Genomic DNA, 19,525 nt, shown 5'->3' on the forward strand with positions numbered 1-19,525 from the left:
TCCAAAAATCCACTTTTGGCTGGGGTCAGGTACTGTGCTAAAGAGACCTTTAGTATGACTTACTGTGGATATTCTTATATTCATTACCAATGTAGGTATTTTGAACAATATACTTCTGTGGCTAGCACACTCAGTAAGAGATGATTTTCTTTAAAAGTAATACAAATCCTGTCTGAAAATGTCACGCTCAAGCCAAAACCTCAGGGATATCATGATATACCTTTTTGCAATTGCAATTATAGTGCTACCAAGCAGAATAGTTTGAAAATCTTTACCAATTTGCTGAAACAAATGAAAATTATCTGAGTTTAGAAGAAAGTTGGTGCCAGATTCAGCAACACAGTGCCGAGATACAGCTGAAGCACTGCTTATGAAGAAAAGCAAAGAGAAATCTACTGCTGCTGCTGAGTCTTTGCAGTAAGCTCAACACAGCTTGAAGGAACTGTGGAAATGCATTCTTAAAAGTATGCATTATACTAATGTAAAGATTCTGTCACTACTAAAATAAAGACAAGTCTTTCTATTAGGAACTATCTCTATTAGTAAAGTGAAGAGTGATAGATCTCATTCTTTGGTGATAAAGTCAACTAGCATGGTCTGGCTATGCCCACATTATCAACTGCCTTTATGTGACCACAACTGTGACCACATCCAGAGCATCTGCCTGTTGGGAATAGTTTCTGGCCTGTGCTAACTCATATACTATGTCTGAGAGTCATGGGGGAAAATTTTCCTTTGTGTAGGTCAAAGGCACACCGAGGATAATGCCAGGAGCTTCACAGGATGGGACATCCATTTCCATCTCCCCCATCCCCCAAGTACCATTTACTGGTACAGAAACAATTTTCAGTTATTTTATTACCCAAACCCTTGCAAAACCAGAAATGGCAACAAAAATTCTTACAATACTTTGTAGATTGTCCAGCAGGCCTTTCTAATGACCAGAAACATGCCACTTAGCATCTATATCCTTTTTATTTTTAAGTCCTTACGGTTAGCGCTAGCAAAGGGAAAGTTCTATTAAGAAAGCCCACAGTTCCATCAGAACAAAGTTGCTACAGTAATCTAGATAGAGGCAACAAAATATTTTAATGCTCTGCTAAACATATGGCAGCAACACATTTTTCAGAACTGAAAAGAAAAATAAGAGAAACCTCTCAGAGTAACACACTAATACCCCAGTTCCTTCACATTTCATGGTCAGGGTCATGTTGTTTAATACCAATCATGCGGAAAATGTTTAAAATGAGGTTTATTCGTTGAGACCCCTTACTGATAAAAGAATAATGACAACTTTAACCTTTAATTCCTTTGCCAACTTCAACTCCAACTTCAGCTTGTGGCAAAACTACTCAAAAACCCACCTGTTAAAAACCTGCCACAAAAGTAGGCAGATCAGGTTGCATTCCAATATGTGAGTGAGTAGAAGATGAGCACCAGACACAGCAAACAGAAACTAACCTTTCGAGGATCGGAAGTGCTTGCTGGGTGCTGTGAAGCCTCTTGTCCCGTGCACATTCACAGCTGCCACGCGGAACTGGTACCATCTGCTTGCTCGGATGTCTGGCAGTCGAACCCGCTCATCTGTAGTCTGTGGGGAAAATGTCACTCTTACACTCATTGTTCTGACATGGCTAGTTGTGCTATCATCTCCCACACAACACCAGTTAGTCAGACTGAAGGTGAGAGGACGCACTTCTTTAACATACACCAGTTTAAGCAGGCTGTGTGGAATCACCTCATCTGACTCTGACTCTGTACTGCAAAGCATTTACAGCTGTCAACAAAACCCTGTAACCACCCAATTTTACAGTGCATTGTAAGTCTCTTTCCGAAAAAAAGTAATCTTTAGAAATTCGGTGAAGTGTTAAACTCACAAAATTAGTTTTCCTATTATCACAACCTCCACCAGTGTATAGGACCTAGCTGCTCAGGTGTTGACATTTCAGGGAACTCACTGCCCCAGGTCACAGGCCTCATTTCTCCATTTCTCAGTTCTCAGAGAATTAGGAGTCCAAAATGGCTTCACAAAATCCAGCTCTATAAGAAGCTGCTTTTTCTGGTTCATAGGAAACACGAAAACTTCAGGTAATGAATGTAAGCCTTTTTCAGATGTTTGGCACTTATGTCAAAAAGACACTCACAGCCTTATCTCTTCCCTGCAGACCATTCTCAGGTCATAGGAGATGACCTTTTCTCCAACACCACCCACTGAGACTGCTAGTGTCATAAGCTCAATTTCCACCTTCTGTGGGGAGTGCCTTAACTGCTGAAATATGGAATCAGCATAGATGCACTCTGAACCCTTTCAGAAAGAGATGCTTTACGTACTCTTATTCTGAAGCCTGCTTTCCTCCATCTTTTTTTACCCTTTAAACAACTTCTTCTGCATTTTGTTATTTTTCCTAATGTACAAACACCAATACTGAACACAGCCTCCTGGTAACCTCTGAATTACTGCCAAGTACAGACGATGTAGCATTTTTGTAGAACTCATCAGAAACTCATCCACTTATTGCATATTTTACTTTTGCAATTACCTCTCAATTATGGAAACTTCAATTTACTTTAGGATGTCATGTCTATTTCATTTTAATTTAATTCTCTAATCAAAATAACACATGAACCTAAACCAAATGTCCTGTATATGCCTAAATATACTATACAATCATTACTGACCACACATGCAAGCTCATGAAACATGTAGTGACATCAATTTATTTTCCATAACTTCAAAAATCCATCTTCCTTGCATAGGATTCAATGTTACCTGCAATGATGCCAAGCACTTCCTAAAAAGGGCAGAGCATAATTTCTGCTTTTTGCTCATTCCAATCTGTGTAAGAAAGTAGCAGCTGCTGACCTCAGATAGCCAGAACTTGAGGAAGTTGCTTCAGCTCTCTAGCAATGGTATTTTTAGAGACCAGACTAACAAAATTTGTAGGTGTTATCCTGCATTTAATCTTTTCATTTGGTGAGAAGCAAAATTTAGGGAAACAGCCATCTTGTTTGTGTGTGCATGTAAAGAAAGAATACATTTTCTAAATTGCACTGTTGACTGCTCTCAGACTGGTAAGCATTGCAGATTTTGAGCCCCTCACGTATTGCTCCTACTCAGAGTCCTTATCCATTCAGATCACTGTATTTGTCTTTTTAGCTTTAGCAGGGGAAACAGTCCTGATGCTTTCATTGTCTGCCTCATTACTTCCTTTTTTTAGCTTTGATGTTACCTGTAGAGTGAATTATCTTGTCCAATGAAGGAATTCCCCTAGGGAAGAAGGAGCTTACCTTTTACTATTATTTTCATTTTATGAAGCACTCAAACGTGCTAGTTTTTTTCCAGGATGCAGGCCCATATACTCAAGAACTTACAGAAAAGAACATGACAGTAAACTAGAGTAAAATAAACTATCACTATATTAACAGAAAAAAACCTCAGGGATACATTCATGCTACTGCTGTAACTGAGATGAGAGTCAGGATCAATATCTAATCGTAATTAATTAGTTACCACACTGTGGGCTTTTCCAAACAGATTTGCTGAATTTAATTACAAGGCAAGCATAATCTGAATAGACTTGACCCCAAATTTCTCAGCTAAGGAATCTTGTTTGTCATTTGCGTCAGCTCAGTTATTCTGCTAGGACTGATAAAAGAAAGGATTTCGGTTGTGTCAGTCTTCTGTGGCAACCGTGAAATACTGTAAGATCAAATAATCTGCCAATCTATATCACCAAAATTATTTTAATTTATGAACATGCCTTGGGCCTATTCCTTTCATCATTCATTTTGTTGGCAAAGCTCCTGTTAAACTCAATGGCACGCAGGAGGTTTAACTCCTGCATTTGAGTATAAACTACTCTGGCATCTCTAAGCAACCTTTATATAGATCTAATAGATTTCAAGAAAGAGATACTACTGAGATATCTTATACTATCTTAATAGTAAATTGATTTTCTCTGTTTGATTGCTTCGGTTAGATCTCACTACTTAAGTACATTTGGAGCTGAGATCATAATATTCAGAGTCCTTACAATATCTGTCTTATATCAATGTAAGCCCACTAAATGGTATTCAGAATGGTACTACAGTAATCAATGGGCTGTTTCACTGTGTTTATTCCCTTTGTTTCACACTTCCAATCCTGGATTTCCTTTGCAGTGCAAAGGTTTAATGGAAATACGAGAGGACAGCCTTACTCTGTTGAGCTTATAGATCTACACCTTCTTTAGAAAAAACACACAGTCGTAAAAGAACTTGCAGTTCAGAGGGTGCAGGGATACCATCCAGGATATCAGAAGAGCTGCGTTTATGTTCCCTCTGCTACAGAAGAAACCTGGCAGTGCTGCATCCACTACTCTATCAAAGGACAGCAGATCTCCCCTATTTTGAGTGAATGCAATCGCACACAAGGCGGGTGCTCTCAAAGAACACTTACTAAAGCAAGCCCTCTCCTGGGAGATGGAGAAATAAACCTTTACTGTACAGGACTGGTGGTTAGCTTCAGCAGGGATTTTGCACTGTCAAGAGCTGAGAAACTTTTTGTGATCCTCAGAACCAGAACTTTAGGTGCCTCAGAAACTTTAAGTTGTAAAGAAAATTAGTTGACCACAGTTTAGACAATTCCAAGGTGAAGAACTAAGGTTTGTCACAATGAAGTTAGCAGTAAATACAGCTCCTTATGTGTTTTAATAAAGGAATAAATTAATAAGAAATAAATTAATAAGTAAAATTCATTCTTGTCTGTCTGTATGTATACATATATATACATGTGTGTGTACATATACATATATACATACATACTTGACATCCATTCGCACAACAGAGCCACGTGTTCCATATGAATATAACTGACCTGGCATATTTGAATTAACTTCATTAATTTACTTAATGCGATAAACTATCTAAGTTTCCATTGTAAACCTCAATATGATTGTTTTTAGAAAGCATTAACACCACACAGAATTATATAAGTCTGTTCACAAGATATACAGTATTCTAATGGGATAGTGCAGCAGGTCCTGCTCAGCTGGCTAAACTTTAAAAAACAGTAGTGTAAGAAACTTGGCAAAACCACTTGGGTCACTGTACATCATAGCTAACTAGGCTAACTAGGATCTTTGTTCCAGTAGTTTTTATGTTAACCAATGGAAATTAGTCAAATGGTTAGTTATGCCAAGTTTTCCCAAAAACATGCAGTAAAAAAACTACAGTTAACAAAATCCCTTCTCCATGAAGTGAAAACTAATTAAAATTGTTTTCAATGTGTTTGCTTTCTTTATATGCTTGGAGAGTGAAATGAATAGTGTATTAATAGGTTAAGCCTTTCTCCTTAAAAAGAAAACATAATGAGAAAATGAGAAACATGAGAAATTACTTGCAAATTAGCTCATGTAAAAGCCACAGAAAGCAGCAATTTTTTTAAAAAGTAAACAACTTAAAATAAAGTTACTGAAAATTATGACCCCATTTCTTCTTGGACCAATAATAAAAATAGAATATTAGATGAGGTATTCTGATAAAATATTATGAAATTTCTTAAAGGAAGCTGCAAATAACCTTGCATAATTACACTACATATGGGCATAGTCATAGAGAAATTCAGATCCTCATCCACAAACTTTCTGATCTTTCACTGCTTTTTATGTGCTCTCTAGCTTAAGTCACAGAGTAATGAAAGAGCCAGCATCATCTCCCCTGGAGTGAGATGCTCCAGGAGTTCTCAGCTGAATGGCTGAGCTCTTCGCAGCCTTTGCCTATAATTAACATCTCATAGCCCAGTCTTTTAGAATCATACAAGAAAAGAAACTCAGTTATATGAACAAAAAAAGCCCAGAGGCTGTGCACACAGTCACCTCAGTCAAACTGGATATCCATCCTTGTTGCTGATACTGCAAAATAAATCCTATTGCATGCAGCCACACTTAACAAATTTGACCGCCTGGTGGGATGTCTAAAACCACAAATGCCATGGAGGTAAATTACTCCATAGAGATAGAAACTCTGATTACAAGCACCCCTCAAGGGTGCCCAGCCTGTATGTCCCATAAGGTATACACAGCTCACAAAGCCAGTCAGGCATCTTGAAGCTTATTCTGAACTGACATCCCCAGTGGGGTCCATCACACAATCAAACACGCGTCTCTTGTGAATCAGAAGGGACGGTGAAGTTCTCAGAAAGATGTCAGTCAGAGGAGGCTTCTCCTGCCACAGAGATTAACTCAGCCCCTTCTGCCTGCATGTAACACACCCCCAGGAAAGGCAGCTGTCAGGATTCTTATCACTCTTGCATAGAAACACATTTCTGAAACACTCTCCTGTACCTCCACTGCAAGAAAGTTTGTATATGCTCCACTACTGTAGAACATATATAGTCCATGCTTCCAGAAACACGCATGAAGTCTGTTTTTGGGATTAAAAAAACCACCACAGTGCTACCTTTGCAGTCTGGATCCACTAGCCAGAAAAGCTGGGCTTCTACAGTCTAGCACATATACACAGCATGGTAACATGAGGAGTAATTCAGATCTGGCTGATTCTTGCTACACAGTATTTTCCTAGAAGCGAAGGCAGGAGGTTGTTTGCTGAATACAGAGAATGCAGATTTAAGATCTGCACCCTAGATGAGAAGTCATTGCAAATTTATCAAGTTTGGAAGTGTGCACATTCCCTTAGGCTTGCACAAGCAGATTTTCATGTCAGGTTCTGCTGTAGATTACTTTTTCTGAGGAAGACTCTAACATAGTGTCAGCCCCCTGTAGCACCACACTGAAGCTAAGAACTTCACTTCTGAAGGTGCAGTTTCACAAGCTTGACATTACTTTAAGATAGCTTTTTCCTACACAATCTGAATTGAGAATGAACACAGATTGCCACAGAATTTAAACTCCTTTATTTTGTGGATGGTTCTAATTATTCTCTCCTGTTTGTTTGTTTGTGGTTTTTTTTCTAGCTATACTGACATTTTGAGGGTCTTTTCAAAATCAGCATTTTACTTTTCTTGTAAGCAGGGATGAGGATGAAGCAGTTAAGATAAACGACTGGAACTCTGCCATCCAGGTAGACTGTCAGCATGTTAAAAAACAGATTGAAACTAGGAAGGAACTAAGTGAAAATTTATGCTCTGTTGGCTGCTTCTAATTAAGAAACATTTACTCGTGAATCTTATATTTTTGTTCTGGATTGCACTGAGTGATAAGACCATGATATCATAGTCTTTTCTGAATTGGGAGGGCAATATCTGAAAAAACTTCAAAAGGAAGAAAGGTTTTAGTCATTTTTTCAGACTTTTTTTTTAATAAATATCTTTTTCAGCAATAGTATTTCTTACATTTTTTAAGACCCAAGCCATACCTTGGAGACTGTGCACTGAGCCCCACTGACCTCAAAAGGACTATGTCTCTTCTGTGCTTCCTTCAGTGGATTTTGGTATCTAATTCTACAATTTTCAAAAGATTTGTGGCTTTCAGAGACTTTGGAATTCCCAGCTGAACAGATCATAAGTATGTGCTTACAAGAAAGTGCCATTCACTGGCATTATGAAAATCAAGCCTCCAGCTAGTTTTATAGATTTTTATCTATAGAGAGCAAACCCATAAAATAAACTCATTTTGAAAACATAAACCTCTGAGTACCTTTTCTTTTGGGGACAAGGAAACCCCAAACTATTTCCTTCTTTACTGATTAATTTACAGATTTTTTATGAAGTCCTTTTCCATACATACCAAAAGCATTTGATGTTTCTGTATCTGAAAATACTGCAGTTCATTTCCCCCAAGTAAACCTAGAAAAAGGTTCATTGAGCAATGAAGTGAAGCCTTGGAGATCTGGATTCTGTTTGCATCTCTGCCTTGACTTGGAAAGACACCCTATAAAGGGATCCCTCTGCATGAGCCTCCCCATCTGTAAGTGGTCTAACTCTTCTCCAGGCTGAAGAGGACTTTTAGATCATGGTGTGGAAGCCAGGGATCCATATCACTTTACAAAAAACTGACCTGTGCCACAGTTTGCCAGTCAGTAGCATCATCCTCACTTGGATGGATTCCTTGATTCCATCTCCTCTGAACAACATAGATCACAGGCTCAATGGAAATATTGAATTTTGAAGACCACTTCACCTCCAGGTCTCCAGACTGAAGTTCTACAAATTTTAATTCTTTCCGGGGTTTCAGTGGAACACCTGTAATAGAAATGTGCAGACAAAAATATGTGAACAATTTACAAGATGTGATTAAACCATATATCAATGAATCTGTATTAAAAAAAAATATTTTTTTTTTAAAAAAAGGAGATGGTCATACAAAAGATAAAAAAGGGGTGAATGGATAGGCTGAATAATCATGGGAGTTTCAGAAGTGCTGATAGCTATCTATTTATGCCAAAAGTAATGCATGTAATTAAAAAGCATCAAAATTATTTATTTCATTTAAAAACTAAAGGATCTGAAAATGTAAGCTAAAACTGATCTAATAGAAAGCACTTTCCAAATATGCTTTGATAACCTGGACAAAGAATCTTTTGATCCCAAGCAGAATCAGCTGTATCTGGGTGGTTTTTTTTCCACCTAATTTGTCCTTAAATACATCTAATGACAGAATTTCCTCAGCATCACATTCCGATCCATTCTACTACTTTGTTATTATTACCATTAGAAAGCTTTCCAACTACTTTGTTTAGTCTCCTTCACTGCATCTTAAAATCAATACTTGTCCATGATGTTCATGGATCGTGAAGAATGAATTCTTTCTTTCATCTATGGAGGAGCCCCTTATCCACCGCAAGGCTGTTATCAAGCCTCAAACGTTTTCTTCTTCAGTCTAACATACACAGTGTGCTCCATTGTCCCTTTAAATCAGTGTTTCTGGACTGAAGATCATTCTTGAAGTTATATCTGGAAAATCTCCCATTCGCCCACAGTCATTCTCCAGAGTCAAGCCTAAAACTGGACACAGGCTGTGTCTAAGCTCTTACCAGTGTAGACTAGAGAAGCAGGATTATTTCACACATCTCACATTAGTCTGATAGAGTTAAGACAGCTGCTTGTCTTCACCATGGCAGCATGATCTTACTGACTCACATGCAGCTGTATTGTATGATGTGTCACTTTCCATTCTTCCCTAAAGATCTAGGAAATATAATTCCAAGGCATCTTGGAATAGATATTCTATATCTAATGTGTATTGTTCGACTGTTACGTTTCAGAGACAAAGATGTCATTCTAAAATTTTTCCAGTAATTTCTCATTACACAGTAACACTGAAGGACAGTTATTTCTGTTGTTTCTTCAAATTTGGCATCTTTTGATTAAATCAACAAATCAGATCTTAGCTTAATTTCTCTAGATAGACTTCAGGAACTTAAATATTTGAGTGTGCAGAATTTTGTCACTTCAGGATAAGTTACAAGTAAGGTTTCTATGCTGACATATAAACCTTTCTAGCAAGTTGTCATAAGTACTTCAGCTATTTTGTAATTTCAGTGGGTGACCACATAAGTCCAGCTGTATGCGTTGGTTCGATAAACTGTTTCCTACTCAATCTGTCACAGATGACTGAGTACCAAAATTTCCTGAGGTGAACAAACCACTTTTATATTTTAAGATATCTTCTCCTAGATCTGATTATATAATTAGCTGCAAGTAAAAAAGAATAATTGATATTGTAGCCCTTGAAAAAACCTAAAATCAACCTGAGGAAAATCCAGTACTTAAATCTGGTAATCACAGCAGTTTAAAACCTGGATATCCTTCAACAGCCAGCAGTCTTAGTCTAATACAACGAACATCACAGAACATGTCAGTGCGGATTTCCACATTTGAAAATCCTTCTTTAATTATGATGTACAATAATCCTACAATTTGCATGTTAAGAAAACTTCCATCTGCTTTGCATTAGGGGCAGTTGGATTCACTTGATTGCAAGTATCTCAGCCTCTCCGCTGTTACGTAATTGTGTGCAGATGGAGCACAGCAGAACAAACAGCGGGAGCACAACACAAGTGCATCTCAAAATACTTTTGTAGAAACAGCACCATCAATTTCATATCCAGATGTGTAGATCCGATCACTCTTCAATGTGCTTTTTATTATGTAAATGGTCAGCCCTTTCATCATGCTGGAACAAATTAGTCCTCTGAAGTCTGCAGAGCTTAACTGAAGAATTCAAATCACTGATTGCTGTATGTGTGCAATACCAGAGCCCAGGAAAAATGTTTCTAAAGGTGTCTTTCAGATAGCACGTGCATCTCTATGCCAAGAAAAATAAATGCACACTGGTCCATCATAAGAATCTGTATCTCAAACACTGGACTAAAACATTTCCATTGAAGGGTTTTGGACAGTAAAGGGTACATTTATGGCATCAGTATAATTATAAACACAGTTGTTCAAAGACCCAAGAGGTGCACACCTTTAAAACTGTACACCATTTTTTAATACAAAATCCATTTTCTTTAAGCATGAAAATAGTCTTTAAACTGGGGATGACCATCTGGCTCCAGCTAGCCTATCATGATATTGTCATACTGTCACATCCTTTAAATACCATAATCTTCTATTCACAGTTTACCTTGCCCAGATTTGCAGTTTGGTTTGCTGTATGGATTGCTCCCTTACATATTTCAGACAAAACTAGTTAGGCTGGTTTAGACAGCATGATCCCTAAATCTTTGTTAAAAAGGGGTCCTCGAAAGTTCACACAGGTAGGTGTATCTTCATATCTGAGAGACCACTAACTTCTGAACAGGAAAGAGATGATAGGTAATGTCCTTGTCCTTACTTGGGGATGCATATGCGCACATTAGACAAAGTGAACCTGATCAAGCATTTTCCATCCTTTCGGTTTTTTTTCTATACTTTTAAACTGTTTTACTTCTAAGTAGAGATATTGCCCTTATTTCTATCTCTGAAGTACCAAATCTACTTTAGGCACTTGCTGTTATTTATAGCATCATTATGTCCATACAGAAAAAAAAAGGAGAGGTAGGCTATGAAGAAGGGACACTTTCTGAAGTCCTTCTCTAGTTGAGACAATGCAGAGGAGGTGGATAAGGCTGATGAAAGAATAGTAAGAGAGAACATTTGATGTCCCCAGTAAAGGGAAACAAAAATGTGAAGACTATGTAACAGTTTAGTAATACTCAACAGAGATGAAAAAATGCAATGATAATGGACAGTTTGAAGATTATAACAACATTTGCAATACATGAGTATGGCACAAGTGTACTTACATTAATATTCTTTTAGGATTGGGCTTTAGCACTTAGTACTAGAGGGCAAATCCAGTTTGTAAATGCAGCAAATCAGATGGGTATTTTATATCTGCTGTTGCAACTAATCTCTACAGCTTGGTCAACAGTGAAACTGTAGGAAATTCTGTAGACTCTCAGATTCAATCTGAGTTCATTGTCTAGCTGTGAGTGCTGTCAAAATGATGAGAATTAGTACTAAACTTATTCACTACATCTTAGTCATGCTTGCAGAGTTTGCTCTTCCTTAGTGACAGGAAGGTCATTTAACCCTGGAAAAAATAAATAGCAAGCCTGTTCCGCTTCTATTTGTCCTTTGTTGCAGAAAGACAGGTTGAGGAGTCTAATTAGCTGAATTCATCAGCTGAGAAGGCAGTACTGTATTGGGCTTGCCCTTCCTCTGCAAGTCATACACACTCTTGCAAGCAAGCACCTCCTGCAGGTAGGTGATAAGATGTTAGAGGTTAGTTCTGTTAGTTCCCATAGAATTAGGCTGAACAGCAGTAGGGTTTCCAGTGTGCAGTTATACAATGTATCATAACCTACCATGTCCTGTGCCCTCTCCAAAAGCATGTCATCTTACTTAATTTGCTTGTTTGTTTGCTTGTTTTGTTTTTACCTTTTCCAGCAATTACATTTACTGGAATGCTTTGTACTTTTGAAATGGAGCCTGATCACGTAAATCATTACATCTGCAATGCAAATGCCAATTTATCACTCTGTTCATTTTTCTCACAAAGGCACAAGAAATAACTAAGTTATCTATAATTTTAATTTTGAAAGGTGCTGTGTATAAGAGTGTATTAATTCCTTACAGTTTTAAAGGGACTGTTCTGAAGTATCTTGGAAGCAAGATAATTTCCCTTCTGCACTGGAAATCTGGATAACAGCATTCCCTGCTGTTCAAAATACTTTGAGTACTATCTTCATCAATTTTATGCTTACTCAACCTCTATGACTTCTAGAACAAATTTTCTCCATTTATGTAAGTAAATAAGACAGTGCTTCCTGATGGCCTATTCTGTACACTCAAAGACAGGATTCAAAAGTCATTATTTCTGTCATACATTCTCATCACTAGGAACATTCAAAAAGATGCACCAACATTTCAGTTAAAGCTTAAAAATAAAATCAACATCTCCTTCATATATTTTACCATTTTTCCATCTACAGATGGAAATAAGTGTGGATTCAGACCTAAGCCTGAAGCTTAGTTCAGAGTTATTCAGAATAATAATTGATTAATATCTATTTTTTATCACTGAAGTAAGGAGAATGGATTTCTAACTAAACATTCTAACTCTGCAGAACAAGAAAATACTTTTCATAAATGCTCATTGTTCTGTGTTAGGAGCACATTTTCAGAATATTTCCACGTATTAAGCTTTTTTTAATTCCAACAAATTAAAATCTGGAGCTTGTGTAAGCAATTAATTTCTTAGTCTATATGTTCTTGCCAATGGATGTCAGGGAAGCTCACTTTTTTTTCACAGAATCTCAGGACTCAAATAAATTATTTTTTATGAGATTGCCTTAGATTTAATTAATGAATTAATACATAAGTATGAATACTATAATTTTTCACTATTTTGTTCTTAGGTCATTAAGAACATCAATGCCAAATACACTGCATTGATTTGCTCTTTTACCAGATGATATCACACTTCCTGTTTGGTACTCCTACCTGCTTGGCTCATAAAATTAAATGTTGTTTGTGATTAACAGGACCTGAACTATTTATCATTAAATATTTTTCTGCTGCATTTTCTCTCATCTGCATCAAATTAAGTGAGATTTCACCTAAATTGGCAATTTTGTTCTGCTTAAGATGATTCATAATAGCCATATGTTTACATTCCACAGATTTCCAGACAAAGGCTTTACAAGGGGAAAAAAAATCAGAAACTTGAGCAACATTATTTTCTGGCTTTCCACTCTTTCAGCGTCCAGCTGCATCTCCACAGATGCCTCTCCTTTTTCTTGCCATCCATAAAAACTCCTATGAAAATAAAGTCCTATTTTTTTTAGAAGACTGTATTATGGTCTGAAGTCATTAGCCCAGTATGAGTACATATAAATAATCTCTACCTTTGTACAGATTTTTTGGAACTTGGCACGTATGACCGCATCCATTGGAACAGCATTTCTTCACTCCAGAACATTCACTATCAGCTTCACAGCTCTCAACACAGGCAGCTGCAAAACCACTGGCCTTCTCAGGTGCTGGGCAGTCCCCTTGCTTCACAGAAAGGATGTACTTAAGGAATTCACAGCTAGTTAGGCATTCATAATTCTTCTTGGGAAAAAGAGGCTAAAGGGAAAACAAAAGAATCAGATAAAGTATTCAACAGGAACAAACAAAAAAAAAAAAGTTGTATGTTTTCCAAGACCTCCTAAAGGAAAATTCAGATTTTCAGCTTTTGCAAGACTATCCCTGAAGATTTATATATGCAAGCCACTTCTAAAAAAAGCATTCCAAGTACAAAATGTTGAATTCTCTCAAGTAAGACCACCATCTTTAATGGAATAAAGTTGTTTATATCTGCCAGCTTTCCCTTGTTTTCCTCACATTGGCTGGCTACAAAGTTGCTCAATGACAGATTAAAAATATTCCCAAAACAAAGGGGAAGCAATGGCCAGACAGTCTTTTTTTTTTTTTATTTTGGACTACCCCACATTCCTCCCTTTGTACTTCATAACACTTTACCCATAATGTCTGATGTAATGCCATTCTAGACAAGTAAGTGAAATCTTGTTTCATTATACTGTTTGAACTGAGTGGGCTAAGAGAAGATTTTGCAGCATCTTTATGTTCTTGCCAGCATGTTAGTAACTGTGTAACTATTCATGGACCCAGAACTAAATTTCTGATAAAATGATCAACGGAATATTCAGATTAAAATAAACCTTAAATATATTGATTAAATATCAAAGTAAATGCTATTTCTTTGAGAAATCAGGTCCTAGGTATATGAGAGGTTGTTTCAATGCATAGACATTTTAAAGCATGCGTACTACTCAGAGGTTTGCAAGCTTCACTTAAAACCATATTAAAAATAGCATCTAGCACCGTGGGGAGAACATTATGTGTGACAGGGGGATTTCGCCCCTTCTTTTATCTAGTGTTTTATTTAGTTTGGTGCAAAAACAGCTAAAGTGATTCCCTCCAAGTGACTGGTGGAACTGTAGATGGGTAACCCATGTAACTGGGGTTATCTATTGACTGTTTTTCTATTTCAGAGCAACCAAAAATCTTCCACTCTTGACAGATCTGGTTTACAAATTCCTAAGCCTACACAGGCACTATAACCCACTCTCCATCCAACCATTCATGTAACTTGTACAACTTCCTTCCATATTCAAAAGTTTTACTTTCTTATTTTTACTGTTCTCACTTGTCTGGAAAAATGAAAAAGACTTCACTATTATGGAGACCCAGGTGTTTCACAGACTGTGTGTCAGTTTATTCTCCAAAGTCACTGTGGTCCAAGAATGGGACACTATATGAACTCATCCATCTTGTCCTACAGAACAGTGCAGAATTTTTGAATCAGGCTTTTAAGGATGCATTTGGGTGTTATGGCTTAACCAGCCTAAAGGCTGCCAAAATGAGCAGTGTTTGTATCTCCCACTGACTCTAGTGATTCTTGGACGTGCACTCCTGTTGTTTCCCCCATTGGAATGCACCTGATCCGATGGTTAGCCAGTTATTGTGGAAAAAATGAATCAGGTAAACTGTCTCCTTTTCTTCTTCATACATAAGGTTCCTTTAACATTAGTACACTTATTCAGTAGATAAGAAGTAACATACCAAGCAGGGACCTTGAGAAAAACAAAGCTAAATTGTTGCTTCCAGATTTTTCACAAAATGCAAAAAAGATTGAAAACACTCTCAAAGGAAAACAGCCTCATTTAGTTCAATAAATGTCAACGCAGCATACACTAGTCTGAGAGAAAGGAAAGTGGTCCTGTGCTTTTGTGCGCGCACGCGCGCGTGTGTGTGTGTGTGTGTGTGTGTGTGTGTGGCTAATTTCAAATCCTAAAACATCACAAATTTGCAGCTACTTAATTAAAAACTTTATAGTTCCCTGAGGCATAATACATCCACAAGGCTTCTCCTCCTCACCCTATTTCACAGCTCATTTTTCAGTTAGCTGCTAAATGTGCTGCTCTTCATTATGGGCCTTTGAAGTTCCTAATTTAGCTTCAACCACAAAATACTAATCAAAGAGGGATACTCACTGTTTTTAACTACACTACAACAGTGCTCTATGATTTTTTTTTCTTTGAAACCAATTTTATAAGTATTTTCACCCATATCTGGAAACATACAGCCTGACTGAGAAGTGATATATGAGAATGACGTAAATTATATCCACTAAAACTGCCTTATTGCACTACCCTATAGTTTTGTATATGAGGAAGCAGCAACTAATCTAGGTTAAAGAACAATTACAAGGATTGGTTTTCATAAGAAATTTTTATTTTGTCTTCTAATATAACTACATAGAGAAGTAATCCAGTAATCCCTATTTACTAGATCTAAACTTTATTTTTAGCTGAAATTACAGCTTTTCCTAATCATCTTCATGTTACTTAAAATAATTTAAGCATAAGACATGCTCTTGTACACAGAGTGCCTACAGTGATGAGGGAGTACTTAAATCTATATATCCGTAAAATAAATATATCAGTTAAGGTCACTTCTATTTCTTTATTGGAAAAGCTGAAAATCTTCATAAACATATACTTTCACAGACTTGAACAAAGTTTTATCTTTATATTGATTTAGTTATAACAAAGCAACTTTCTATTGAGATAATATGTCCATTTTATACTAAAAATCACTTAAGAACTGTAACAGCTGACTTCCACCAACTCAGCAAAGCCACATTTTAAATCCTATAAAACCATCTCCTTATTTGTACTAGTTTAACTGATCTGGGTTTGCGTATTCACAAGGTCTTTTTGAAACATGATTCCGAAACAGTTTTCCAAATACTTGTGCTTCAATAATTTTGTATTTTGGTAGTAGTCTTCTGAGCTGAGAGTACATGATACAGTTAGCCCTGGAAAGATATTCTTTTAGAAATCAGATTGACTTTCACATATAAGAAATCCGTCTTTTCTAGCTACCCTGCACAAGGATTTTCACACAATGACATTTAGTCTCTTAAACAAAGATACACTTTCTTACATATGGCCATAAAAGATAGGAAGACATGTGGTAGAAACGGTAGCATCTTAAAGGAGGGATTTAATAGCACTTTCCGAGGGAAGCTATGAAAGTGTGGCTGCATCAAGTGTTAAAACTTCAAGCTGAGATAAATCATTTGGTGAGAAAAAGAAAAACATCTTTCTTTTTAAACTCAGACTCAATATGGCTAAATTGTTATATTGTGTATCCTTTGAAATGAAGGAAAGTATTGTTAGCACGTTTGTTAGCTGTCTCCTTGAAGCTAATAATTTATATGAAAGAGACAGCTAGAACAAAGTGAGAAAGAGCGCCCTTGGGCTGACGTACCTCACAGAAGCTTTGGCAATGGTTTTTCTTCAGGTCCCAGGACTCTTTGCAGGGCTCCAGGCACTAGGAGGAATGAGGAGGAAGAGAAGTGTCAGGAAGAGAAAGAAATAAACAACCACAAATGACCCCATTTCTTCTCCAGTCATTTTTTTGGCCCATAGGAAGTTAATAATAGGCTTTAAAAATCCACTTCTCTTGAGGATAACATTGTGTCATCGAGTCATGATGTCAGAGCAAGGTCAGGCCACCCCATGGTTAGATTACAAGAAATATTTTCAGTATTTCTTACTGTACAAGGCAATTGCCTCACTTGTTTATATGACATTCTGTTTTCTGCCCTATTGAGTATGGGTCCTAATACCATTTAACACCATGTCACTGGATCACAGAGACAATGTCAAAAGCACTACTCTAAACTACAGAAAGTTTAATCTTCCCCTTGCTGGCCAGCCTAAAGATTAGATGGGCACATTGCCTTCCCAAGCGAGAGACTACTTAATCAAGCTATGCAGTAAACTCAGCAGAGGTTTAACCACTGTTTCTGTATAAATAATGTTCACTGGTCTGTTAGCAAAACAACTTTATTTCAAGTACCATATTATCATTTCTTCACCTTTAACCTCTTACACAGAAAGTTGAGACTCAAACTCTGCCAACCAGACTCAAGCTTCACAGCATAGCATAAAGAAAAGTCACACTATTAAGAGCATTTACTGCATCTGAAACATAAATTTAAACTCATATTCAGAAACCTTTTCTCTTCCTTTGTTAGACATATGATCTTGGAAAACACTGGAATTGTTGGTAGTTAATAATACCTACTCCTTCTGGTAACAGTGGAAAGAACCAAAAAAAGAAAGGCCTTTGACATGCAATTTAGTATTTATATAATTTGTTTCTCTTATACATAGTATTAGATTGGATCCATATACATTTATGCTATTCAAAACCAAGCATGACTGCATATAGGCTGTATCTCAGCTGTTCAACTGTATTATTAATGTACTAAAAAAGAATAGTGTTTTAAAAGTTAAGCATTTTTCATACTAGCAACAAAGCCTGAAAAATATAATAAAACAATTAGTCACAGAGGTTATGTATTTCAGAAATGAAAAACACCACCCAAACATTTTTCTCTCTCTATATTTCGATGTTTTATACTCAACTTCTGGCTTTCAAAATTCACAGTGGGCTTGCTGTATACAGAGTAATGAGAAGGTTACACTATAAAATGTCACTGAAGTAAGTAAGTTTAATTTATTTCAGAGTGTTGTTCCTCCTGTGGTATAGTTACTGCACATCTGAGCCCAGTTCCACTGTCATGCCAGTTTTACAACTCTCCTAAATGTCTCATGGATTTAACCCCAAATTACAGAGGTATAAATGGTGTAAAGACAAAATGCTGAACATTTTGACTACACTGGGATTTTGTCAGTGATTCCCAAGGCTGTCAGGATTTCCATAATCCTTACACTCTCTGAATTTTTGCTTCACTGCTGCACAGCCACACAGAGCACATCTAAACCACCATATCCACACGTTGAGATGACAACTAGAACCAAGTTCATGCTGACTGAACAACCTTCCTCGCAGGCTATAGAGCAAACCAGTTGGTACTCCTGGAAGGAAATATCAAGATGCTGTATGCTTCAGAAGGTTTGTTCAAGGCAATTGTAACAAGATGTCTTTACTTGCAAAGTAGACTCAGCACTTGATGCTTTGTCTGGCTCTCGCTCTGTCTCAATAATCGCTCAAGACAGCACAGGCAAACTTCAGGCCTGCCCCATCAGGGCTGGCAGAGATGATAGGCACTTCAACTCAAACACTTTAAAGGTAAGATAAACCAGGGCTGAGCAGTATCCTGCAATCCAACTGCTCTCAGAATTCTCCAAGGCAAACAGTTGATGTAGCAAGTAATAAGGCCTCCACTGTAAGCTTCATAGGTTCTGATTAGAGTACATGCTCTTATAAACATATATAATACATAAACAAAAACATCTTCCTACTCCTACTGTTTGAGGAGTCCTCAGAGCATCAAGCACAGCCTGGCACCATGGGCTGCTGGAGAATCTGACTGCCTATCTTGAGTGGAGCTGTACCATTCTGTAGGTTATTGAAGAACTGCTAGCAGACAGAAAAGTTGCCAATAACTTTGCACTGGAAGAGTCTGGGACTGTCCTTCTCAAAAGGAAGTTATTAAACTTGGAATAACGAAGATGAGAACACCTCACAAACACTGAGGTTTATGCATTTATCTGTTATGAGGTTCCCCTAAAGTGGGAAGCTGGAAAAGCTGGAAGCTTGGGTACAGGTCTCACCTTTGAGTCCTTGACTTATCACAGAATCACAGAATCTAAGCAGTTGGAAGGGACATCAAAACATCATCTAGTCCAACCCCCTTGCCAGAGCAGGATCACCTACACTAGGTCACACAGGAACGCGTCCAGGCGGGTTTTGAATGTCTCCAGAGAAGGAGACTCCACAACCTCTCTGGGCAGCCTGTTTCAGTGCTCTGTAACGCTCACAGTGAAAAAGTTTTTCCTCATGTTCACATAGAACCTCCTATGCTTCAGCTTGCACCCACTGCCCCTTGTCCTGTCATTGGACATCAGAGAAAAGAGCCTGGCTCCTTCCTCCTGACACTCGCCCTTTACAAATTCATAAACATTAATGAGGTCACCCCTCAGTCTCCTCTTCTCCAAGATAAAGAGACCCAGCTCCCTCAGCCGCTCCTCATAAGGGAGATGCTCCACTCCC

At 37.5% G+C, this 19,525-nt stretch overlaps 1 protein-coding gene across 1 annotated transcript in view; it reads right to left on the reverse strand.

Annotated features, from left to right (window-relative positions):
- LOC104541737 (anosmin-1) overlaps positions 1-16,831 on the reverse strand; it is a gene marked incomplete at both ends in the record, with an annotated part of 28,615 nt that extends 11,784 nt beyond the window's left edge. Inside the window, 4 exons of the mRNA XM_010185866.1 lie at positions 1,462-1,591; positions 7,995-8,179; positions 13,333-13,555; positions 16,769-16,831. Coding sequence (XP_010184168.1) covers positions 1,462-1,591; positions 7,995-8,179; positions 13,333-13,555; positions 16,769-16,831 — 601 coding nt within the window. The remainder of the gene's footprint in view (positions 1-1,461; positions 1,592-7,994; positions 8,180-13,332; positions 13,556-16,768) is intronic.
- Positions 16,832-19,525: the final 2,694 nt, after the last annotated feature.

This window comes from Mesitornis unicolor, unplaced genomic scaffold (assembly GCF_000695765.1).
Source record: "Mesitornis unicolor isolate BGI_N332 unplaced genomic scaffold, ASM69576v1 scaffold6346, whole genome shotgun sequence".
Taxonomy (NCBI): Eukaryota; Metazoa; Chordata; class Aves; order Mesitornithiformes; family Mesitornithidae; genus Mesitornis; species Mesitornis unicolor.